This window comes from Triturus cristatus, chromosome 3_1, assembly GCF_964204655.1.
Source record: "Triturus cristatus chromosome 3_1, aTriCri1.1, whole genome shotgun sequence".
Lineage (NCBI taxonomy): Eukaryota > Metazoa > Chordata > Amphibia > Caudata > Salamandridae > Triturus > Triturus cristatus.
In genome coordinates, this window is record NC_140583.1 from 787225132 (window position 1) to 787251601 (window position 26470).

A 26470-nucleotide genomic window follows, 5' to 3' on the forward strand; every position below is an offset into this window, starting at 1 on the left:
ACCATTACATAGTTGTCCCTTAAGGTTCCTAGTGTTTAAATCAGTATTTTTGGTTGCAATCCCTTCCGCTAGCAGGATGAGTGAGTTGCAGGCTCTTAGCTCTAAGTCTCCTTTGACATATTTTCATGCGGGTAAGATGGTTCGTAGGACTAGAGCTGCTTTCCTGCCTAAGGTGGTCACCCCTTTTCACCTGTGGCAGTCCATCACCTTACCAACTTTCTACCCTCACCCATCTAAGGAGGAGGGGAGACTTCATCGCCTGGATCCCAAGAGGCCGGTCAGCTTCTACCTCGACAGAACCAAGGACTTCAGGTTGAAGAATGGATGCCTCCTAGGGGAACAGCAACCCTCTGGAGAAAGAGCAGCGGTAGCCAAGATTGCTTCTGGTATCGCCCAACTGCCCTTACCAAATGGAGCACATAGGATACTTCTTGTCTTTCACGGGGGCTTTCCGGCCCATTCAAAGGATCAGTTTAAGCTTGTAAACTTGGAGAATAAGGTGTTTTGTAGGACACAAGGAAGGCATTGAAAGGGAAAAAGGCACTGTGGAGGGGTGACCATTTTAGCAAGATTAATCCTTCCAACTAATAAGAGGAATGTGGTGCTATTTTATAAAGGCAACCTGTATTTGTATGTGTTGTAACCAGACAGAATTCAGTAGACACCCGAGCTGTTTTACCACACACACCTATATATCAAGATATCGTACAGGTTTTGAGGGCAGCTTGGTTCAGCTGTGATATTTCTTGAGAGGCATTGATTAAAAGCCCCTCTGACTCATTTTGATGAATTTTGTAGCCTGCGATCCCAGAAAATTGATAGATCTAGAAAACCACAGAGTAGTTACTATGAACTGGTGCTTAAAAAAAGCGATATGTCTGTATTAAGTAATAATTAATGAGCTCTCAGTAAGGTTAGGACAGAGGCACATGAGTTTTGTGTGATGTAGCTAGACCGAGGTTCAATAAAGAGTGCACATTTAAAGGGGGATGTGGACACCCTTGTCCAGTTCCTCAGTCTATTTGCACTTTGCCCACCATCTGTCATCAGATAAGTCTCTGTTCCTTTATTATGTATGCCCAATAGTCTGATGAACTGAATAGAAACTTAATTTTGATTATTCACGTTTTCTCTATGCCGTAGTTGAAAAATGCAAACACTTTCTCAGCTTCAAGGAACCAAATGTCTAGGAACAGTGATTGTTCAAAATAAGCAGCCAGGCAAGAGGACCTTCTTCCCCAGTATTCATCTGTATAGGAAATAGCATCCCTCCATCATCCAGCAGCAAAGGAAGTGATATCACTCCTAGATGTATTCCTACTTCAGTCAACTCCAGGCCGTACCATCCCCTGAGAGTCCCCAGCAAAGGATAGACAAAGGCATGGTCTGTTCGGGTTCTCCTACATCGTTGTACATCCTAGACAGTTTCCATCCCACAGGCTACACCATCCAGTCTGTGGACCTTGCACATAGAGTGGAGGCCTTGTTGCCATCCATAAAGTCCTTCTGATCCTGTACCTTAGGTAAGGGAGTAACACTGAACTCTGTTGATCTGCTTATACACCATTTTGCACTCTGCAATTAAGACCACCACCTTCCAGCTCATCTACAGGCTTCCCTGCAGAACAAGGAATTAATTGATAAATGCCCGATGTTCTCACCACCTCGTTCAACTGGCATGCCTGCAGCACCCTTTTGAGTGACTTAAACCTCCCGGACATCACAAGCTCATTAAAAACGAGAAAGCCCTCCTCAAACTCAACACACCCAATGGGGTACAGAATGCCACACTACCAATGCACTCCATAGGCGATATGCTCAATCTTGTTTTCTCAACAGCACTCAATTGCAAACTTCGTCATCCTCCTCACCCTGCTCAACATTTTACAAACCAGTCAAACCCAAAAGAGTAGACCAAGCCTTCAGATCCTTTACAGAATTCTCCATGGGCAACCTAATGCTTAAACTAATTTCTTTACTCTGCTGACTTCACATCCAACATGAACATTCTTCTAAACAAATGTAACGCTTTTTGGGAAACAATATGAACATCCATACCCCAATGAAAAAAAATTGCAAGTGCCAGCTAAAGGCTTCAGCACCCTGGTACACTAAAGATCTTGCTGACAAACAATCCATCTGCATACAGTAGAAGAAAACATAACTCTCAATGCCCTCTTGATTCTGATGTACTGCTGTGCAACACACAGACAGCTTTTCACATTACCCAAAGCAAAACACTATAACACCTTCACTGTAGACCCTAGCGGAAACAAAACGCTTTTCAACAAAATCAGGCACAGCATCAACCTTCTGTCAAAAACATTTCTTCATCATTCAGCAGAAAAGTGCAATACCATCAACCTTCTTGAGGTTAAAAATACAGTGAATCTGACAGCACATTGACTATAGCAAACCTGCTTCATCTATTAGGCCCATATCTTCCGTAGGATCCTGCAGTGGTCATCCTTTAAGACCTGTCTCTTGCCAATCTTAGATACACTGAATTCCCTCAAAGCCACTTCCTATGAAGCTATCTTAACCTTTTCTTTATCAGAGCTCTCTTCTGATGCTCTTTCTCCCTACTCACCATGGTCTGTGCATCCCTCAATCAAGGTATCGTACCAGAAGCTCTCAAGACAACCTGGATCCTCCCTCTCCTAAAGAAGCCTACACTAGACCTTCTGGCCCCGCTAAACTACCAGTTCATCACTCACATACCATTCATCAGCAAGATCTTTAAAAAAAGGCAGTCTGTGTTAACCTCCAAGAACAGACATGTACTAATCGCCTGCACGATTACCTGGCTAGTTTCACATTACGCTGCAATAAGGACACCGCTATTTTACACATCCTGGACAATGATTTCCGGAACACAGATGAAGATGACTGCTGGCTCCTGATATTGCTTGACTTTTCAACTGCCTTCAACACTGTTGACCATCCCAACCTCCTATTCATCCAAATTGGATTCAACTGCAATACCTGCCACAAGTTCTCTTACCTTTCGAACCTTTATTCACATGGACACCTCCAGGTTCCAAAAGATCCTTATTAACTGCAGCGTCCCCAGGGTTCCATACTGTCCCATCATCTTCAAACTTTACATGGGGCAGCCAAGTACCTTGATTCATATCAGACATCAGCCTCACATGCAAGGAACACATTGGCAAAAACAGACTGCCTGGTACTAGCTCTTTCTTTTAAAGACAATAAAACCATTTTATCCACAAAGCAACTTCATAACTGATCTCATGCCCTCCTACTCTTGTATCTGGATTATGGTAATACTCCATGGGCTCTCAGACTCCAAACTGGCACCCTTTAAGGGCATCCTACACACCAGTGAGTCTCATCCAAGGACTGGAGAAATGTTCAGATCACCCCTATATTGATGGAACTCTGTTGACTCCAATTGCTGGCCCGCACCATCTTTAAAACCAGCTGCATCATTTAAAAAGCAGTCATGACCAACGCCCTCGCTCATCTTGAAAAGCTCATTATCTCTGGTGGATTTTGGCACCACCACAGGAAGCACACCATTAAACTGCGGGCTAATAAGTGTAAAAAAAAGTATAAAAAAAACAAGGCAGCAGGCCTTTTTAGGTTGAGCCTGGGCAGCGCATGCACTGCTGCGAGGCATGCAGTAGTCAGTATGCTTTGAAGCCCCGCACACACTCCGCCCATATTTTTAATTAGCTTGTGTCATTGTCCTTCGTAAATAGTGGCTTCTAAGTCGTTATTAGGCTTGTAAGTCACTCCTTGGTACTGCCTTCTCTGCATGTTACCTCCTATAACAACTGGACCTTTTACTTGTGTTGTTACATGGTCTGCTTTATAAATTGGTGAGTACTGTTATTTAATGCTCTTCCCCTATTCCACCCAGTACCTCGCAGTACGCCGCCTGCTTTTATTTTAATTTTTACTAATGGCGATCTGCTCGCACTATAGCAGATGTGTTTTTTTTATTTATTTTAGCAGCGCGTTCTGCATTTAGGAGTCGCGCTTATTTATTTTATTTGTTTACTAGCGCCCATGCGGCGCTTTCACATTCATGGAGGCTGCGCCCCTTTCTTTACACAAACCGTGTCTGAAGAAAGGTATGACCCCCCCATCAAAGTGAAAGCGTGGCTTGTGCACTTTTACCCCAAAAAATCTGTTTGTCAACTTGACAATTGGATGCTTTTTTTTGTCAAAGCCCTCATGCCCACCAGTCCTAAGAAGTTTCCCCAGCAGTCCTGAGCTTGAGTCCACTTGAGAGTACCTCTTGGACTCCACGCCAATGCCTGCAGCCTCAACACGAAGGACCCCCTAACCTTGACTGGTTCTGGTAAGAATCTTCCGACCTCAAAGGACATCCCTACAGCCCCCAGGCCTTGGGGAGCTCCACTGACCATGCTCAGGTGCCCTTCAACATCCCAACGTAACCCCAGAGCCACCAGTTCCCTTCGTCCAGCTTCCTGGTCTGAGCCTGTAGCTCGAAATCTTCAGTCTCTATTGCTTTACATTGGGCACCCAACGCTGTCTTGTCACTCTCCACCCTGCCGCCTCTGTGCCACTGAGGGTGTGTGTTTGGTGCTGCCTCATGCCCCCCCTCCGCTCAGTGGCGGGTCTAACCCCTTGAGATTGACATCCAAATCAGATTTTATTCACTTGCAACAGGCACTTCTTTGCGTGCCCCATGTCACCACTGACTAACTTTGGGCACCAGTGAACGAGTTTGACCTCTGCACCTGGCCGCCCCAGTGCCGCTGGTGTTGCCGTCTCTACATTTACGTGACCCTTGCCCAGTGTTGGACCTAAAACCCAATCCTGGAATTGTAAGCCATGTACTTACCTGTAAAATTACAACATTGTTTTACCTCCATAGGTTAACATTGAACTGTTTGTGAAATGCACTGTCTACATTTTATACTTACATTTTTTTATTTTACTGCAACAAAGTATCTTTGGTTCAAAGGAATAAACATACAAAAAGTAATATTTTTACAATTCATCTCGGATTTGGTCATTGAGTGTGTGTAATCATTTCTTGTCTGAGTGTGTACAACTAATGCTTAACACAGCCCTCTGATAAGCCTCACTGCTTGACCACACTACCACAAAAGAGAGCATTTAGTGTTCTCTACTTTATCCTCTGTAAAGCCTCTGGCGATCCATTGGACTTTGTGCACACTATACATTACTTTGGTGTAGTATAATACAGAGCCAGCTTACTACACTGTACACCTTAGGCAAGAAAGTATTTTCTTCCACCAGCCTGGCACTGCAGTCATTGAACACTGCTTGCATTTTGGGCTGCTAATTCCAATGGGATTTGGTTGTGCAGGTGCTGTCCATTGTTCCGTTTGAGGCCCGGACCACACTTTCCCAATCTGTTGCTGACAAGAGAGCTGCATCTAAGTTCACAATCAGATGTGAACTGTAAACCACCGACTCGCTAGGCAAACTGGTTTGATAGATCGGTGGCCTTACAGCACCACACCTGGCTGAGAACTACTTGCTTTTCAGGGGATGTCCAATCATCGCTTATGGACATGCCTTTTGATGGCTTCAGTCTCTTCGCAGATGAGGCGGATTCAGCGCTGGTGCTCTTCGAGGACAGCAAAGCTACAGCCAGGTCTTTGGTCCTTTCCATGGCCCATCGCCAACCCCAGTCTGCCTTATGTAGCCATGGAAGGGGCTTCCAGCCTAGTCTTTAGACGCCCAGCCACCATGGTGCTTTTTCTTCCCAACTTCTGTGTGGTTGAGGTCCCAGGACCCACAGTTGGGCAACCGAAGGTCAGACCAGCAACCCCCTCTCCCCACCCCCTGCTACCTCCAAACCCTTTAGTTTGTCCGCTTTTCCTCATGGGCACCAAGTGGGAGGCTGGATATGCCATCAATTGCCACATTAGAGGTATATTGCATCAGACCGTTGGGTTCGTCAAATTGTCCAAAGGGGCTACTTCCTTCCGTTCGCGACTACCTCTCCCCCATGCCATCTTCTTGCAACAGGCTGACACAGGACTATCTTACCTTGATCTGCCAGTAAGTGATGGCTTTCTTGGTCAAGGGAACGATAGAGAGGGTGCTGATGCGAGAAGTAGTCCTCTGATGCTATTCCCGCTACTTTCTGGTGCCCAAGAAGGACAGAGGGCTTTGTCCTGTCCTAGACATGCACCCTCTCAATTTTTGCCTCAAGAAGTTTAGAATGTTCATACTTGCTCAAGTTCTGTCTGTCCTGGACCCAGGAGACTGGATGGTACAGTTGGACTTGCGGGAGGCACCTTTCCATATTACGGTCCTGACTGCCCACAGGCGTTACCTGTGGTTCACGGTGGACCATGAGCACTTTTAGTTTATCGTGCTACCTTTTGGCCTTACCAGGGCTCCTTGGGTGTTCACCAAGGTGATGTCGATGGTTGCAGCTCATCAGCGGAGATCAGGGTGCCATTCTTCCCCCCTATTTCGACTGGCTGTTGAAAGCGGGCACATAGCAGGCTATAGTCTCCCACTTCCAGACCTTCTGCATTCCCGGGGGTTCAATATCAGCATGCCAAAGTCACACCCGACTCCCTCTCAGACACTTCCTTTCATCTGAACTGTTCTTGTCTTGGTACAGCTGCGGGCCTGTCCTCCCGAAAGGAGAGTCCAGGATATTCAGGCTATGATGCGGATGTTTCAGCCTCTATCCGAGATTTCGATGAGCTTGACTGGGACGCATGGCCTCTTGCATCCCTCTGGCATATGCAGGCTCTGAAGTGGGACCTAAAGTTGGAGTGGGCGCAGCATCAGGGGAATCTCTGACATGGTCCAGATCTCGGAGGAAACTGAAAAGGATCTGCAGAGCAGTGGGGGTTAAGAAGCCGGAATTAGGTCAGTGGCAGACCACTCTCCGTTTTCCAACCAGATCTGTTGGTGGTGAGAGATGTTACTACTGGGATGGGGTGGCCATCTGTGAGAAGGGGAGATCATAGGCATTTGCTCTCTGGCAGAATCTGGATTCCACATCAACCTTCTGGAGCTCCGGGCCATCCGGCTGGTATTGAAAGCGATTCTGGCCTCCATCAACGGCAACAAACAGAGTGGGGTGAGGTCATGGACCCTTTGTCAAGAGGCCCTGTGCTTCTGGACATGGCTGGAATGTCATGGCATTTCCCTAGTGGTTCAACACCTGGCAGGCTCTCTGAACGACAGGGTGGACAAACTCTGCTGAAGATGCCGAGCGGATAATGAATGGCGTCTTTATCCGGAGGTGGTGCAAGGTTTCTTTCATCAGTGGGGAGAGCCTTAGTTAGATCTGTTTGCCACTGCCAAGAACGTCCTGTGTTAGTAGTTCTGTGAGCTAGAGTTTACAAGACAGTCTTGTTCGGAGAGGTTTTTCATCTCTAGTGAAGCCCAGGCCTTCTTCCCAAACCACTCCTGCCCAGAGTTCTCAAGAGGATCAGGAACAACCGGCCCAAGTCATCCTTGTGGCTCCAGATTGGGCTTGGAGAGTTTGGTATCCTGAGCTGTTGAGCATAGCCATCGGTCTTCTGATCTGGCTGCCCCTTCGCGATGATCTTCTGTCGCAGCAGCAGGGGAGAGTTCTCCACTCAAACCTGTCAACGCTCCGCCTTTGTGTGTGGACATTGAGCGGAGATAGTCGACAGCTTTTGACATTTCACCTGAAATCTGCAATGTTATTTTAGCAGCCAAGCATTCCTCTTCCAAAAGGTGTATGCCTGCTGTCAGGGTAGGTTTGTGGCATGGTGTGCAGAAAAGAAAGTTGACTCTCTGCTCCCTTCTCTCAGGCCCTTCTCTTTATCCTTTCCCTTGCCCAGCAGGGCCATTCTGGACACCTTAAAGTGCTATTTCTCTGCTATTTCAGCCTTCCTGTGATTGCCGGACCATCCATCCCTCTTCATATCACCTATTGTACATAAACTCTTGAAAGGTTTGCAGCATACATTTCCTCCTTGGCCCTACATCATGTCTTAGTGGGACCTAAATCTTGTCCTGACATTCCTTATGTACGCTTTCTTTGAGCCCTTGCACAACTGTCCTCTCAGGCTCCTTAACTTCATGACAGCCTTCCTAGTGACAATAACTGCCCAGAGGGTCAGCGAGCTTCAGGCTTTGCCATTAAACCTCCATACCTCAACATCTTCCCAGACAAGCTGGTTCTTCGCACTACTGCTTTCTGTCTGCTGAAAGTGGTTACTTCTTTCCATGTAGGCCAGTCTATCACCCTGCCTGCTGTTTGTGCTCAGCCACATCCCTCTAAAAAAGAGGAGCAACTCACCGACTGGACCCAAAGAGCATTGTCGTTCTACCTTGACTGCATGAGAGTTGCAGTTTGATGGTCAACTGTTCATGGTGCATTAAAATTTGCTATGCAGTGGCGTAGAAGCAACCCCCAGAAGGGTTGCTTATTCCTTCCACCAGAGCCAAGTCTGTGACCACTGCTTTAGCGACCAGAGTCCGGGGTCGTGGATATTTGCCAGGCAGCACCGTGGGCCTCTGTACACGTTCACAGAGCACTATTGCTTCGGCGGTCCGTTGGGACTGGCATTGTGCCTGTTCGGACCTGCAGGACTTTTTGGTGTGAAATTATTTCGCAGACTCACCTTTGGAGAGGAATTGCTTGCATATCTTTTCTATGGTAAAGAATCTGTGGCTCGAAGTCTCTCAAATTAACAAGTTACTTACCTTCGGTAATGCCTTATCTGGTTAAGTCTCTATCTGTAGATTCCTAATTGAACCACCCATCCTCCCCACTCAACGAATGGATTTCTAGGGACAGGGCTTCCCCCTTTCGGGGCCCTAGCTTTCCACACCAGTGGTGCGTGTTCTTCATGGCTCCTTGCTCCTAGCGTGGAAAGTCATGAAAAAAAACTGACGTCAACATGCTGGAGTGACCTCTATATAGGCACCGCACACATCACTTTCGGCACAGATAACACCTCATAGAGCCGAATGATGCTGGCTACCGGTGCACAGGGGCAATGCTCACAAAATAATTTCTGGATCCAGTCTGATGCCTGTGAATAATTCTAAGGTAAGGAATCTGCGGCTAGATAGTCTGTGCGATATAAGGATTACCTAAGGTAAATAACTTGTTCTTTAGGTCTGGTTTGACATACCAATTGTTCTTCAAATAAACATGGAGTAGGTTTTGGCCCCTCACAGAAGAATATTCTGTCAGGCACCTAAGTTTATTGTATTATTCACATACAACATTTAAAACAAAGAAGTATTTTTAAGATCAGCTTAAAACCTATATTGGACACAATTTTGCAACATTTTTTTGCCTAAATCAAAAAATTCATTAGATTATTAATACCAGTATTAAGCCTTAGGCTAAAAAAAAGGCTAACTGTCTCTAGAGTTATTTATATTTAGCATCAATAAAAAGTTGTCTCAAGTATAGTCTTCTTAGGTGCAATAGATTAGGGCAGAAGCATAATATGTGCATGATGGTTTCATTTTTATACCCACAAAGACAGGCTGGCTTCCCTTGCAAGTTTGGATTCAAGATCCTTCAAATTCTTATAGTTTTCCACATCAGTCGATTATTGTCCCCTTATTCTAGTGGTGGTTTGATGTACCATTCTGCCTCCAATTCAGTGTCTGCATTGAAATGCACGCAGGACTGTATTACATCTTAAAAGTAGACTAAATCAACATATATTATCTAAAAATAGACATTGTATAGGTTAGAGAAAGTAATCTGTTTTTTTGTTTTGTACTAGCGCGTCGAAGCATCAGCATGCACCAATGCAAATTGAATGTATTAGCACTTTAAATCCAGAACTATTTGTTTTGCCAATAATTGTTCATCTTGTAGTGTGACTTACAAAGAAAAGAATCCTCATCAGAGATAGTAAGCACCATATAAATACAAATACAAATTTTATCTAAATCATTTTTTTCTATATTTTTTTTCGCAGGATGTTGTTTGGGGGTTGAACTCCTTATTTACGGTAAGGCAATCTGTTCTTGTTTGCATACTTATAATAGTTTTTTTGTTTTTTTATTGTAAAGGACAATACAAATTTCTCTTCACCCTTAAAGCATTGAATCCCCCCATTGGTAAAGCTGCTGTCACATGTAGTAATTCCTACCCCATAAGAGAGCTACTTTAGATAGGGGTGTTTTCATCAAGGCTTTTCAGATAGTGTAAGAGCAGACCACTAGCATATCTGATTCATTCTAGCATGCCCAGATAAGATATTGGAATGTCATAACAAATTGCTATAATTTTCCATTGTAACATGTAAATGGAGACACAGAAATTTGACAAGGATTTAAGTACAAATGTAGCAGTCCTGAACTGTCTTTCTGGTATCCCTCTTCACCAATGTTTGTGCCATATAAGCTTTTTGATGCGTTCAGCAGCGTACACTGTTTAAAGGCAAAATAGGCCTCGTTTCTGGTGTTCATGTTGCCAGTTACTAAAAGAAAATCTAGATTCACTCCCCCACCCCCAATTTGGTAGAGTAATTGCTGGTAAATTTTACTGTCTGAGATGTGTCGTGGGTGAGTGAGAGATGGTTTATAAGGGTGCAAGAACCAGTGGGTGTAGTCACATGGGTATCCTGTTAGTTGAATGATTTTTTAAAAATCTGACCTCTTGGTTGCGAGAGAAATAGTTTTCAACAAGGGGCTTGAAGCCGAGCGATTGCTTACCATTCAAGAGCTTCATTGCCATTTACATTTTCTGCCTCCTAATTGTAGAGTGCGTGCCATCTTCACTTCTTCTTTCCTCTGGAATATGAGCCGAATACAGATTGCTTCATCTTGATTAGGGTTCTTCCACTGCTGGCGCTGTGATTGAGATACTATTGTTCTTTTTTCATTATCTTCCTCATCTTCCTTGTTGCTTCCTCACTCCCATCCCCCACCCTCTTGTCAATGTTGCATATTCCCTCCCACCCCCACCACCCTATTGTCCATGTTGCTATTACTTCCCACCACGACCCTCCCATTGTATGTTGGTTCTTTTCCACCCCCACCCTTCCTTTATCCATATTGCCTCTTCCCTCTCTCTCTAGAAACTTCAAAAAATATGGAAATACTCTGTGGACTTGAAATTACCCCATAAGCCAAGTCATAGACAGCATGGGGAAATAACAATGTTCAGAAAAGAGCCTTACCAAAACGGTTATTGTAGAAAGGTAGATTATCCAGTATAGTAACCAGCACCCTCTAGAACCTTCCCTAAGAGAGCCTGAGTCCCTCAAATTTTAACTGCACTTCGTGTGTGAAGGGAGCTCTCCTCAGTTATTCAACATTTTCTCAGATAAATCTCATTTTGCTTTCTGGACTATGTCTGATAGGACATTGCCCTTGTAAATCCTGTGGGAAGAAAAGGGTTCATGTTGATGATGCCCACAAGGATTGTATCTATTGCCTTTATCCTTATCATGAGGCAAAGCGATGTAAATTTTGCTGCACCTTTTTATCTAAAACTCAGAGCTAGAGATGGCAGACTTTTGTTGTGGCTAAAGAAGACTCAAGGAGCGTCTTCTGGTGAGGAGAGCAACACTTCCTCTAAATCCCGTATGAGGCCAAGGTCGCCTGGAGGTCAGCCTGAGTAGGTCAAACACCTGAAAACCTCATCTGACCAAAGAAGGCCTAAAAAAGGAGAAAGAACCTAAAGTCTCCTCAGAGCTCGTCATTCCTCATCATTCTGGGACTTCTAAGGAAAAATTGGATCCTTCCAAGTGTAAATCCAGTCATAGACCCTTGTCAGCATCAGTTTCACCTTCAAGCCCAGGCTCTTCCGCAGCACCGACGACGACCCCCTCGTCATCAAGACCATCAACGGCTCGTACGATGTCGATGGCGAGCATCAACGCACCAATATAGACTACGTTATCCTTACCATCGACAAAGTCCTCAGCGTGGAGGCTACCATCGTCAACGCCTGCGGTGGCAACATCTTCACTGCTGACTACGGTTCCACCGTTGACAAAAGGTCCACCGTCGACGAGCACACAGTCGCCGGCTTCGACGATTTTGCCATCAACAAGAAAATCGGGGTCGCCGACGATCCCATTGTGTCTATTCCACAGTTAAAATCGATGCAAATGCAATCCACACCATCCAGATCGTCCAGAACATTCCTGCAGCCTGGTTTTCAATCACCAGGCAAGATTTCGCCTCTGCTTCTAAGTCACCTTCTAGACACAGAAAAAACTGAGGATGATGGCGCCTTTGGGACTGCTCAGAGTCCTTCTGAACTCCATGTGGAGTGTCAGGAGGAGTATGAGTACTATTATGACTAGGAGCAATACTACCAACACTATTCGGTTCCTCCTGCTCAGTATCAACATTTTGGAGATAATATTCATCCACCAAGGCAAGAACCTGCTCAATTACCTTCCTCTTCAATTCAAGACTTACAGGCCATGCTCACGGACTACAGGAAAAGATTCCCGCCCCCAGGAGGAACACACTACTGTGCCACCCTCTCCATCGGCACCACCTGTAACACCACTTACATCAACACTGCCTCCTGTTACTTCTAGCATGATGCCACATCCCATCATCCAAGTTCTTCCGCGAGAGGATCCAACCTCTTCTGAAGAGGGTGAAATCCACGATCCTCCTCCACCTACTGATGAATGGGATATATATATTTGGCCTACACCGTCTCCTCCTCCTTGTCATCTTTCTGACTTACCTCCAGAGGACATTGGAGGGAGGTTTTCATAATTTGATGGACAGAGCTACGTCAAGATTCCATCTACCCACAATAGTCAAGCAATCAGATTGTTTCCTTTATAACTTTAAAAAACAATCTAGAAAATCCTTAAGATCTATACCCATTATAGACCACATCTGGCAGGAAGGGCTTAATGTAATGAAATCACCGGCCACTGTGGTGCCGGTACTGCCAAGATTAGATAAAAAATACAGGGCGCCCGAGGATTTCCCCACATGTTTAACGGGCCATTCCATACCGGATTCGGTGATCTCCCGAGTGGCTCAGAGAAGATCAAAGAATCCTTCCACCCCATCACATCTCCAGCGGATAAGGAAGGGCTCTGTTTGGATTCCATCTGTAAGAGTTTCTCATCCATGTCTGCTATCTCTGTCATGGCTACTAATGCATTAGCTATTCTGGGCCGCTACAATCGGCAGATGTGGTCCAACATCAGAGCCATGATGGATGTTATACCGTATGAAAATAAACAGGAATTTCGTAAGCGCACAAAGGCCAAAGTTATAGACTGTGCTATGGACATAGCTACAACTAGTTTTTCAACAACTAGCCGGTGGAGCTGTTTTAAGACGCCACGGATGGTGCTGCTATGTATTTGACTAGTCTGACAGGCATCCTGCTAATCAGGAACCCAGTCTCTGTGCTTCTTCCGTAAATTGGACATGGTGAGCTCTTGGGTACACTCCAGATTGGCTACTGATGGTACCCTAGTATATGGTACAAAGTTACCCAGGGCATACGGGAAACAAGGGGTCTCCCATAGGCTGAATCATGTATTATGCCACCCATGGGAAACCACTCAAATTGTGTTTCAGGCCTGCCATTGCAGCTTGTGTAAGCTGGTGCTAGCACCACTTACAACAGATGTAAGTTTCCTTGTATCTGAGGTAACTGTACTTAAAACCTATGTCACCCCTAAGGCATGCCTTTCAATTCTGAAGCAAAACCAAAGGGGATGATGGACGGAGTGTTGAACATTGCAAGCACTCACCCCCAGTCAACTGATCTGGGTTTAATCCATCATCATTCTTTAGCTCACTCCGCCAGCCCAGTTCAGACATGGCCATTTGCAAATCAGTCTGACCCTGTACCTCATGGGAACAAGCCAGCCCGAACTGCCAAGCCAAGTCTTCCCTGGACCGGAAACAAGCATCCTGGTACCGGTTTCGGGTTCATAACCCTCATCAGCCAGGCTATCTTGAATCCAGTGGCAAAGTGAGCAAGGGACCCACGTCTCGGCATACCCCGCCATTTTGGGGGCGAACAAAGCAAAACCAAAGGGGATGATGGACGGCAGGGTGCTCGGTTATAAGTGTGAGGGTGTCCCTGTATGAGCAGGACACCCCTACAATCCACGCAGTCCATTCTCTCGGGTTGTAAGCGCATCAGCTATTACGATATATAGAGTGACCATGCATCATTATGCGATTTCTAACTCTAAACTGGCTGTAACAAACCCCCTCGTGTTTGGTATCAAATATGTTGGAATCATACCCTTACACTGTAAACGGTGTTGGAAGTAAACGTCCTCCAGGAGGTCCTCAGTGCTTCCGGTACCAGTCTTCTAGACCCGGACAGAAAACTACGGCTGCTGATGACCAGAGACATGGTTCTCCCCTCCTGCTGCTGAGCCAAGCTCGAACAGGGCAAGGCAGGACAATAGATTTCAGGTCACAGGAAGGTGTGACCACCTCCCAGACAGGACTTAGAGTATTAGAACAGGGTGGGGGTGCTTGCTAGCGCCACTAAACTGCTTTGAAGGGCTCATTTGGTGCCCTTCCTGCATACTTCAGGTGGAACCAGTTTGGGGAGCCATTGGCTCCTGCTCTTGCGGGAAACTGGACAAAGGACATAGGAGTATCCTCCACACTGTCCAGCCCCTCCTGTGGGAGGAACCCCTGAATCACCCCAACCCTTTTCTCAGGGTACTTAAGGGCTTACCTGTAGGTGGTTCCTTAGACTATTTGTGGGACAAGATTCAGATTGGAAACCACCTCATCTTTAATCATCTGGGCAATTTGGACTTTGCTTTGGGCTCCGAGACAGCAGCTGGGAAGACTCCTGCTGCTCCTGTTCTCATCGTCCTGCCAGTCTTCTGTGTCGTCTGTGCCTGTGCTCCATACAGGTTCTTATACAGGCCTGTGGACATCCAAGGCACCCGAAGAAATCTCCCTTGAAGTGAAGGAGTCACTTTCCTGCATCTGCAGGCAGCGCAATGAAGCGGACGGATCTACTGTTCCTGAGCTCCTATGGACTCTGAAAGGTTCAGCAACACAGATGGTGCTTCTGCAACTCCCTTGAGGCCTGCACTGCCTTCATAGCAAGTATACCTCGTCGGAACGGCTGGAGCAGTCTGCCTTTCCCTTGCGTCAACTTGCCATTGCCAAGGCTTGTTGACTATCTGTACCAGAGATTTTCGGGCTCCAACCTCAAGCATGTCCTATAACCAAGATCTTTGCCTGCACCGTAGGACTTCACCCTTTGGTGATCTGCTCTAGGTCCCCCTGCGACTCCGGTGTCTCCGGGCCATGGGTCCTCTTGAGGGTCTTCTTTGGCTCCAGTGGGCTCCCCTGCTTGCACGGGGCCTGCTCTGACTTACCTGCTCTTGGTGAGTCACTTAGGCCTTGCTTATTGACACTGCACCTTTTGCGACTACTACGTTGGTTGCCATTGCCAAGGCTTGTTGGTGCGCTTGCCATACACTAACCCCTTGGCTATTGACATCAAACGTGGGACAGCTCGTGAACGACTCCTGGTCTTCCACAGCGTTGGCTGGTCTGCACAGCTGCAACTTCAAGGGCACCATCCACTCGCCGGCAGCTCCGACATCAGTGGGCATATGTCTCCCATGCCTCCTGGTCACTCCTGAGTGGCATACACTCTGTTCCCTCTGCTTGCAGGTACCTCTCAGCTTGAATCCACCTGTGGGTTCCACCATACTCTTTCACCTTCCTCGCCAGCGGCATCTTTACTGAAGTCCAACTTTGTGGACTACTGTGGTTTCTGACGGCACTTCACACCTATGCTCCTGGTTCCTGGAGTGGAGTGGCTCTCCAACCTTCCATCTTCCACAGGGTTTCTTCAGGGTCCTCTGGGAAGGGTCCTTCTTTAAAACTGCAACCACGACTTACCCATTGACTTGTATTGAGTCTGTGGTTGTGTTCCCACTCTGCACACAGCCTCCGTGGGGTTCCTGGGTACTTGCCATGGGTGGTTCCTTGGGTACCTGACTCTTGTACGTCTTCTGGGTCCAGTCTCAACTTAGATTGTGGCTCGCATTCCACTATTTTAGTTTATGGTTTGGTCTCCCCCTGGAGACCACTGTGTATTTGTGCTACTAAATGTTCGGTTATCAAAGTATTGTGGTTATATTTCCAGATAGGAGATATTGTAATGTGTTAGTGAGTGTTTATATTAAATACATATTTTTATACCTACACTGTGTGGTTCTTTTTCACTTAACCTACACCATAAGATTAAGTACTGGTAAAACAAGCTGCTTCACGCTCCTTCTGGACTAAACCTGAAGACTGATCTCCATAGTTACCACTTAGAGAGCTTTCCAAGGTTGTCTAAGACAACTAAAATCACCATAAGGGTTGTCTGGATTAGTACAGGGTGCTACACTTACATAAGTGAGCACCATATACTAAGCCAGCCTCCTACAGTTATGTAGACCGAAATTCCAGTAGTCTGCAGTGGAGAGCGCAGATGACAATCCGTATGGGAGTATCCGTGGTCGGAACCAGTAAAACAGGGTAGCGGATGAAAGAACAAAAATGAAGAAAATGGTCCTGATAAGCCTGAAGAGAGAAAAATAAACTATATCTAAATGTGCAAATAAGGGGACAAAAGTAAATTAATCTGAACAAGAGGGAACCTCTTGCCTGAAGTAGTTATTTCCGACCAAGTGGTTCGTGGGAGTGTTCCTAGTACATGGTTGGAACCCAGTGCGGAAGTAAAGCAAAACCACATGTGTATAGAAAAGGAGAGGACAGGTTAGTCTTACAGAAACGGTCACTATATTTAACAGTGGTGAAACTACATATATTGTTTTTCGGATGTTAAAGATGTTGCAACTGATGTTGCTAGTCAAAGTGCAAACTATGTTAATGTGAGCCAAGAGACAAATACCCGAGTAAGGACAGCCAATGAAGAGGAGCAAATCTTGTGAGACATAAAATAGAGCAAACTGTAATAATCATAGCATCATGTTAACATGGAGCGAAATGCATGGGTAATAATGCATAGCAAAACCGTCTATAATCCTATGTTATGTTCCGAAATTCATAATGTTGGCAGCCTAATATAACATGCATAATTTGTTAGCAGGCCGACAGTAAGAAACAGCATTATTCCATAACAGTGCTAATGGTCCTCATGAAATTGTATAGAGTATTGATAAGTTCTAATTCATTCAAATGTGGGGATTTTAGGCATATACACAAAGCCCATAGTTGTTCAATCAGTTAAGAAAACATGTTGATCTCAGTCTACATTGAGACCTTTGTCCACGTTCCGTAATTCGATGATCCAACGGCTTTTCACTTGCCTAAGAGCCAGCGTTTTATTGCCACCCCTAAGCATGGGGGCCAAGTGTGTCCATGCCATGGAAGGCGATTCTAAGGTTTTCCTTTTGTTCATGCATTTAATTATAGTGGACAGCAAAGGGGTAATTTGTGTTGTTGTTTTTAATGGCGTGCACATGTTCCTGAATGCGTTCCTTGAGCGGTCTTATAGTGCTACTGATGTAAATGTGTCCACTTTCACAAGTAATACTGTAAACAACATATTTGATTTTGCCGTTTATAAATCTAGTGATTTTGTGTTGTGCTCGTATTATACTTAAATTTAGTGACGCTGTCTTTAGCAAAATCGCAAACATTTCAGTGACCACAGTTATGGAAGCCTTTGGGGGGTGCAGGCAACCATGTGTCTGGTATAGTAGGTTGCAAATAGCTGCGGCAGAATGTCTGTCTGATTGTTCTGCCTCTGCTATGAATCATACTGAGCTTGGTGGTGTTAGCCTCCTTGAGTACATTGTCTATCAGTAGAATGTGCCAATGTTTGTGCATCGATTTGTACAGCGCTGTACTCAACACTGTAAAGTGTGAAAAGTGGCAGTTTTTTCTCTTCACTATTTGTACCCTTCTTTTTTCTTCTCCTGTTTATAAGTAGGCCTGCACGTTGTACCCTCTGGATCTTATTCTTGGCCTCATTTAAAATGTGGGGAGTGTATCTCCTTATTTTGAAAAGTCTAATCCTGGCTGCAGTCTGATTCTGGTCTTTTCACTGAATGGGATAGCTTTTAATTTGTGCAGCCGGATGGGAGATGGTGGCATGTAAGATAGCTTTGCATGGCGTTTTCTTTCTGTACAATTTAGACCTTATGGTGTTCCCATCCACAGATAAAGTTGTATCCGAATAGTTTACACTTTGTGTAATCTAGTGGTACGTGAAATTGATAAGTGTTGGTATTCGGAAACAGTATGAAGTGACAAAGAGCATTTGTTTCATCTGACCAAAATAGTAGGACATCATCTATATCGACGCCATAGTAAAATGTATTCCAAGTATTTGGGGGGTGGGGGGGGGAAGAGCTCGCCCAAATGTGTTCCTTCTCGTAGAGGCCCATGGACAGATTGGCAAAGAATGGTGAAAATGTCTCCCCCAGAGCTACAACTTGTGTTTGCTGGTACTATTCCCCATTGTGTGTGAGGATATTATTTTTAGTACTAAGGAGATTAGGTCCAGTAACAGATCTGTGTGTTCCAACATGGTGGCATTTCTGATATCCCAAAAATGTTGTATGGCAGCCAAACCTTTCTGTTAGAAATACATGTATAAAGGGAGCGAACATCTAAGGTCACTAGAATGTTGGCTTTGGTCCATTCAAAGTCTGATACTTTTCTAAGCAGGTCTTTGGTAACCTTAACATATGAGGGGAGATTGCATACAAAGGGTTGCAGGAAAAGATCTATATATTTAAGGACCCTTTCTGTGTGAGAGCCAATGCCAGAAATGACTGGCTTATGGAGTTTGGGCAAGATATATAGACATGGAGCAGTTGGGGTGGGGTTATACAGGTAGCGAAATTCCAAGTCCGTGATCAACTTGTATCCCTCCAGTGTTTTAAACTGCACTCAGTTGCTTTATTGGTGTAATTAAGAGGGTTCACTGTCAATTTTTAGTAAGGTGAGGAATCTGCTAATTTGCGGTCTATCTCATTAATATAGTCCTTTTAGTTTATGACTATGTTGCTGCCCTTATCTGCTTCTTTGATAATTATGTTGGAGTTGGTGGTGAGGGATAGGAGTGCTGATTTTTGCTCCTCCTGTAATGTCTGATGTGCTTATGGCCTGTACAGTAGTCATCCTCTAATCTGTATAGTTCTTAAGTCATTTCTTGGTGGAATATATCAAAAACATTGTCTGAAGCCAAACAAGGCTTACATTTGCACATCTGCTTAAGACCAACATCTGTGTCCAGATTTGGATTGATATCTAGATCCTGTAGGATTTGTCAAGGTGGGAGTTTCACCCGCATCCTGTTCAAGAGACCAGAGCAACTGTACATCACGAAAGTCTTTAAACGTTGTTTCACACTCTATAGCTGTAACAGTAGATGGCACATTGAGCATCCCCTTAGTATGGAAACATTTGTATAGTTTGTGTCCGTATAAATTTGAATAAGTTAATGTGTATGTCCATAAAGTTGGGAAACTATGTAGGGCAAAAGCCCAAACACTTGCTCAAAACTTTTATTTCGTCATCGTTCAGAATACAGTCAGACACATTTACAACAATAATATTGTTCTGTGGTACTACCCCTTCAGATTCATAAGTTATTATTTCTGTTTCATGTGGTCCTCCTCCGGTGTCTGACTTTACCCCTCCTGGTTTTCTTAAACTGCTTTTGTCCTGTCTTTTTCGATTCTGCATGGTGCACCTAGGGTATCTCTCCATTTCTAATAAAAAAGAGTTGCCTGTAGAGGCACCACCTTGTATACCCATGGAGGTGGAAGACTCCTCGCTAGTGTTACTCGTAACACTGGATAAGTATGTTTCACTTGAGGAAGCAGTTGGCATTGTATCACTAGAAGGGTGATCTGACCTGCCACCTATGGTATTAATCTTAAGGTTATCAAATTTCTTGGCATAAGTAATAACTCTACCATTTCTGCAGTCATTGTCCTCCCTTTAAGCTTTCTTTTTTGGTTTAAATTTTTTTTATTGGGATTTTGTATTTCATTACGCTGATCATACCAACAATAAGAATCATTTCATCTTGAAATTACATTAGTATGCGTCTATTATCAATCGAGAGATCACTTTAAGAGAGAAGAAAAGAGAACAGAAGTTATCACTTATTACATGTTTCAACATTATAGACATGGCACAATGATCATCCTGAGGGTTCTCCCATGCCCGATTTCTGATTTGGTGATTGGATAGGTATGAGCCCACGGCCGGGCATGTCAATTTTACTCAGAGATCTTTGTGTGTTCCTTTCGTGTTCCCTTGTGGTGTATTCTCGCTTGATGTTGGACTTGCGTGTTCCCATTGAGCAGTCATCGGCATCGGAACCTCCGATGTGGGGGTCCTCCCTTTAAGCTTATGCCTTTTTTTTTTATACAGCTGATGTTTCTGCAAGACATCTTTCAAAATCTTAGTTTGTTTCTTCGGCTTTTTGTAAATTTGTATTTCTAATGTCTCTAGTTCCCTAATCTCCTACATCTGAAAGAAACACGTTCGTTAGATTCCTTACCTTAAAATATCCCCAGGCGTCAGGCTGGATCCGGAAAGATTTTTCGTCCGCAATACACTTGCGCGTCGCTAGGCGTAGTCTGCGGCTCCGTGTCCGTTGTCGGCGTCGTGAATGCTGAGATGACGTTGTCGGAGTACTTAGACGCCACCCTCGCGCGCTGACGTCAGTTCTTCTTCTTTTTTCCGCGCCAGTGAGCGCAGATCCGGGCAGAGCATACCCTTTTGTCACTTTCTGACTAAACTTTTTGAACTCTTTTGGTTTCCATTTCGAGTCGACCTCGACTCTTGGTGCCGGTAGGGATGCCTGGATTCAAGCCGTGCGATGCCTGTCACCGCCTGATGTCGGTCACAGATCACCACCGCCGGTGTCTCTACTACCTTGGGGCCGACCATGATGCCGAGTCGTGCCTCGATTGCCGGCCTTGACCTCGAAGGATAGGCGGGAGCGGTCCCGCAAGCTGCTCGAGATCCGGCAGTCGGCTCCGCGCCGCTCAAGGTCCCGGTCGAGGAGGAGGTCGAGGGACCGGTCGCGGAGCCGCAGCCATCACCGCTCGTTGGGATCGAAGTCCTCGCATTCCGGTAAGTTGAGGCACAGTAAGAAGTCGAAGAGACGACATTGCTCTTCTGACTCCCCTTGCGCGACTCGGCTGAGGGTTCGGGTGGCACCACCCGTGCGTCTCCGTCTGAGCCGCAAGAGTCGCATCTGGCCCCATACCCTCCGGTCCCTGGGCCCAATGCGACTCCGGGCAGATCCGAGACTTCTTCGTGGCCATGAGGAGTCTTGCTCCGCCGTCGAGGCCTGCCGGTGTGCCTTCGGGCCCCGCAGGGCCGACTGGGGGGGCCTAGCGAGCCGGCGGCTCTGGCGCCGTCGTCGACTCCGGTCCCGATGCCGCAGGCCCCCGGGGGATCCAGACCTGGATCCCAGTCGACCTTACGACCCCTCCGCTGGCGTCGACCCCTTCGGTGCCGCCTTTGGACGACGTCGTCCCCAGGTTTAGTCCCAGTCCAGGCCCGGCGCCGGATACGGCGCCGATGGATGACATTCATCTACCGCACGGCTCCGACCTTTCCACCTGTCTACCAGGAGTCGGATGACGGGGACGACTGGGAGGGGTCTGAGGACCCTCTGGCACAGTAGTGCCAGTTATCTCAGGACTGGGCAAAAGAACTGGGGGATGCCAGTGGTCTTGACACCTCCCCTGACACTGGCTTCATCTCTCCTCCCTCCGTGGCTACGGAGGAGGGTGCTACCTATTCCGTGGTGCTGCGCAGGGCTGCCGAAGCCCTTCAGCTGGGGCTCCCTGCAGTGGCCGTGAGGACTAACCTCCTCACTGAAGTGCTTCAACCGCCAGTAAGCTCCTCGGAGCCTCTGCTGCAGTTCAATGAAGCACTGACGGACGTTCTGATGGGCACCTGGTCCAAGCCCTCCACAGTCCCTCCTGTGGACCAGAATGTGGCCCGGCGCCACCGCCCGCACCGGGCGACCCCAGCTTTCTGTTGGTGCACCCCACGCCTGAGAGCCTGGTTATCCAGGCCTCTACCTCCCAGACCGCTTTCCCGTCCGCTCCCCCGGATCGGGAATCCAAAAGGTTAGAACAGTTTGGGAAGAAACTGTTCTCCTCCCTTAGTTTGGGGTTGCGGTCTATCAACACCACGTGCCTTTTGGACCATTACACCCACTCCTTGTGGGATACGGTGGCGGACGTGCTACCCCAGTGTCCGAAGGAGGCCCAGACATGGCACGCCCAGGCTCTTGCCGAGCGGCGGGATGCGGCACGGTACTCGATACGATGTGGGCTTGACACTGACGGACTCGCTAGGTAGGGCAATTGCGACCACGGTGGCTATTTGTCGCCACGCCTGGCTAAGGTCTACGAATTTCTCCGGGGTTGTCCAGAGCACCCTCATGGACATGGCTGTCGCCTCTTTGTTGACAAAGAGGATAGTGCGCTGGAGCGCTTTAAGGACTCCAGGGCTACAGCCAAGTCCTTGGGCCTCTCGGCCCCGCGCCTGCAAACGTCCGCTTTTCGCCCCTTTCATGGCCAAGGAAGGGGCGCCCCCTCACGTCAGTCTAGCCACAGGCCGCAGAACCAGCCTCAATGCGGTCGTGGAAGTGGATTCCGCCGAGGCGGAGCGGGGGACAGAGAGACGGTCAGCCCACGTCTACCCCAGCAGCATCAGCCTCAAAGCCTTCCTAGTTCGAGCTTTCAGGCCCATTCAACACCAGTGGGAGGCAGAGTTTGTCATCACCTGCTCCACTGGCGTACCATCACATCGGACAGGTGGGGGCTGCAAATTGTCTGAAAGGGCTACTTCCTCCCCTTCGAGGCGACTCCTCCAGCCATGCCACCGCAGTACCACCGCATGTCGGGGGATCACTTGAATCTTCTGGTGGAGGAAGTTACGGCCCTCTTGGCCAAGGGGGTCATCGAGCGCGTTCCTGGCCCAGATGTAGGTCGGGGTTGTTATTCCCACTACTTTCTGGTTCCCAAGAAGGGCAAAGGGGGCCTACACCCTATCTTGGACCTCAGGAGCGTCAACACCTTCCTCCGGAAGGAGAAGTTCAAGATGCTCACCTTAGCTCAGGTTCTGGCTGCCCTAGACCCTGGAGACTGGATGGTAGCATTGGACTTGCAGGACGCCTATTTCCACATCCCTGTCCTGCCGGCCCACCGGCGTTACCTGCGGTTCACGGTAGGCCATGAGCACTTTCAGTTTACCGTGCTCCCCTTCCGCCTCACCAGTGCCCCTCGGGTGTTCACGAAAGTGATGGCGGTGGTCGCAGCTCATCTGCGCAGATTAGGGGTTCCAGTCTTCCCCTATCTCGACGACTGGTTGTTGAAGGCGGGCTCGCCCCAGGCAGTAGTCTTCCACCTCCAGACTACGGCCGACCTCCTGCATTTGCTGGGGTTTTCCATCAACGTGCCGAAATCGCATCTGAGTCCCTCCCAGAAGCTCCTTTTCATCGGAGCGGTTCTGGACTCTGCGCAGTTCCGGGTCTATCCTCCGGAAGAGCGGGTTCGGGATATTCAGGCCCTGATTCCGATCTTTCATCCTTTATCCCGGGTTTTGGTCAGGTTAGTGCTGCGGCTCCTGGGTCCGATGGCCTCCTGCATCCTGCTGGTACATCATGCCAGGTGGCGGATGCAGGCTCTGCAGTGGGACCTGAAGTTTCAGTGGACCCAGCATCGGGGCAAGCTGTCCGACCATGTCTTGATCTCAGAGGGCACTGCAAGGCAGTTGCAGTTGTGGCTCACGGACCGCGATTGGGTCAGTGGCAGATCCCTCTCCCTACCCCAACCGGAGCATGTAGTGGTGACGGATGCATCCCTCCTGGGATGGGGGGGTCACATGGGAGAGGCGGAGATCAGAGGCCTCTTGTCACCGGCGGAGTCCCGGCTCCATATCAACCTCTTGGAGCTGCGGGCGATCCGACTTGCACTGAAGGCATTCCTTCCCTCTGTTCGGGAAAGTGTAGTGCAGGTGTTCACGGACAACACCACCGCCATGTGGTATTGCAACAAACAGGGCGGGATGGGGTCGTGGACCCTTTGTCAGGAGGCTCTGCGCCTCTGGACATGGCTGGAACATCAGGGCATTACACTGGTGGTTCAACACATGGCGGGCTCTCTGAACGCCAGGGCGGACGAACTCAGCCGCCGGTGCATGATGGATCACGAATGGCGTCTGAACTCGGACGTGGCGCAAGGCCTCTTTCAGCAGTGGGGAGAGCCTTGGTTAGATCTATTCGCCACCGAAGAGAACGCACAATGTCATCAGTTCTGCGCGTTGGAAATTCCAAGGTGGCAATCGCTCGGAGACGCTTTTCGTTGCGAGTGGAGTTGGGGTCTGTTGTACGCCTTTACGCCTATACCACTTCTGCCCAGAGTGCTGAAGAAGATCAGGCGCGACCGGGCCCAAGTCATCCTTGTGGCTCCGGATTGGGCACGAAGATACTGGTATCCCGAGCTACTCATTCTATCCATCGATCCCCCGTTCGACTACCTCTTCAGGAGGACCTTCTGTTGCAGCAGCAGGGGACGGTCCCCCACCCAAACCTGTCCAGCCTCCATCTCCATGCGTAGAGATTGAGCGGCGACAGTTGATGCCATTTGACTTGCCTCCTGAAGTCTGTGATGTCATTCTGGCAGCCAGGCGTCCCTCCACTAAAACGGTATACGCCTGCAGGTGGAACGAATTTGTGGCATGGTGCACAGCAAAGGCTGTGGATCCCCTTTCCGCCCCTCTTTCTGAGTTTCTCTTCTTCCTTCTTTCCCTGGCCCTGCAGGGCTCTGCTCTGGGAACCCTCAAGGGATATCTTTCAGCTGTTTCTGCTTTCTTATGGCTTCCTGATCAGCCTTCTCTTTTTAAATTCCTTGTTGTTGCTCGATTCTTTAAAGGCATTACTCAAATGTTTCCTTCTGTTCCTTTCGTAATGCCTCAGTGGGATTTGAACCTGGTATTAACCTTTCTGATGTGCGCTCCCTTTGAGCCACTTCATAATTGTCCTCTTTGTCTTCTGACTATTAAGACTGCTTTCCATCACCTCTGCTAGACGGGTGAGTGAGCTCCAGGCTTTATCTTCTACGCCTCCTTTCCTTTCTGTCCATCCGGACAAGGTTGTTCTCAGGACTCGTCCTTCCTTTCTCCCTAAAGTGGTAACTGCTTTTCACATCGGCCAGTCTGTTACACTGCCCACCTTCTCTCCGCCTCCACATCCCTCGGAAGAGAGGCTCCACCGTCTGTACTCAAAACGAGCACTGTCCTTCTATCTGGACCGCACCAAACAGTTCCGGGTGGACGACCAACTCTTTGTTGGCTATGTGGGCGCTAAGAAGGGGCAGGCAGTGCACAAGCGAACCATCTCTCTGTGGGTAGTTTTGTGCATCAAGGCCTGTTATTCCTTGGCTTAGAGGGATCCTCCTGTGGGGCTGAGAGCCGATTCCACTCGGGCCACAGCGGCTACTACTGCCCTGGGACGGGGTGTCCCCCTGCAGGACATTTGTCAGGCAGCAACATGGGCCTCGCTGCACACGTTTGCCAAGCATTACTGCCTGGACAGCCAAGTCCGGAGGGACGGCTTCTTTGGCCGTTCCGTTCTCCAGGACTTCCTGGTGTGATCTTGGTTCGCAGACCCACCACCGGGGTTGGTATTGCTGGGGTATCTATTCTAAGGTAAGGAATCTAACGTGTTTCTTTCAGATGAACAAGTTCTCATCCAGGGGATACTCATCAATAGTCCTAATCTATGAATAATCCCCGCCCATGTGCGGGATCCCGGAGCATATAGAAAATACATATATATACATATATATGCATATGTGAAAACATATACATGCAGCCTAAAATGTTTCAAACATGGTAATGCTGTAAATTACATAGGTTTGCATAGCAGTGCCTCCTAACCCATAAGGAAGAAAGGAAGCACCAAGCCAATTGTAACACAGCTCTGCTTTATTGCCATAAAGCAAACTTGTAATTGTAGGCATTCGCCTGTAGGCTGCAGTAGAGTATAAAGAAACAAAGAAAATTGACACCTTGCCTTTAAGGCATTAGAGTAGGGGGACCGTGCCTTTAAGACCTGCAGGAGACCCCCTGCTCCCATGATGCACTACAGGTGGCAGTTGGGCCAGTTCTTTTTTCCGGCGCCTTCTGTGAGGATCCTGGAGCTTGAGCTCTTCAGTTTTTGACTGAAATTTTTCAAGCATTTTTCGACGTTTTCTGGCTTCTGGGGGCTTATTCTGCTGGTTTCCAGTAAAATTTCGATTTTTTTCCAGTCAGAATGCCTCCTTTATTTCGGAAATGCCCTTCTTGTGGCAACAAGATGGCACTGGCAGACCCACACTCGGTGTGTATTGCGTGTTTACCATCCAAACACGATCCTGACCGGTGTCCTCACTGCCAGAAGTTCTCCAAGCGCACTCTGAGGGATAGAGAGCGCATTAGACTACAGGCACAGCTGGAGAAGGACAGAAGCCGTCGTGCACGCGATCCTTCTTCATCAAGACCA

General features: G+C 47.6%; 1 protein-coding gene across 4 annotated transcripts in view; it reads left to right on the forward strand.

Moving 5' to 3' along the window:
• Positions 1-26470, forward strand: part of UBE2F (ubiquitin conjugating enzyme E2 F (putative)) — a 1125427-nt gene that overhangs the window by 904892 nt on the left and 194065 nt on the right. For all 4 annotated transcript variants that reach the window (XM_085645042.1, XM_085645043.1, XM_085645041.1 and 1 more), the window contains one exon: positions 9915-9947. In XM_085645042.1, coding sequence (XP_085501168.1) covers positions 9915-9947 — 33 coding nt within the window. The remainder of the gene's footprint in view (positions 1-9914; positions 9948-26470) is intronic.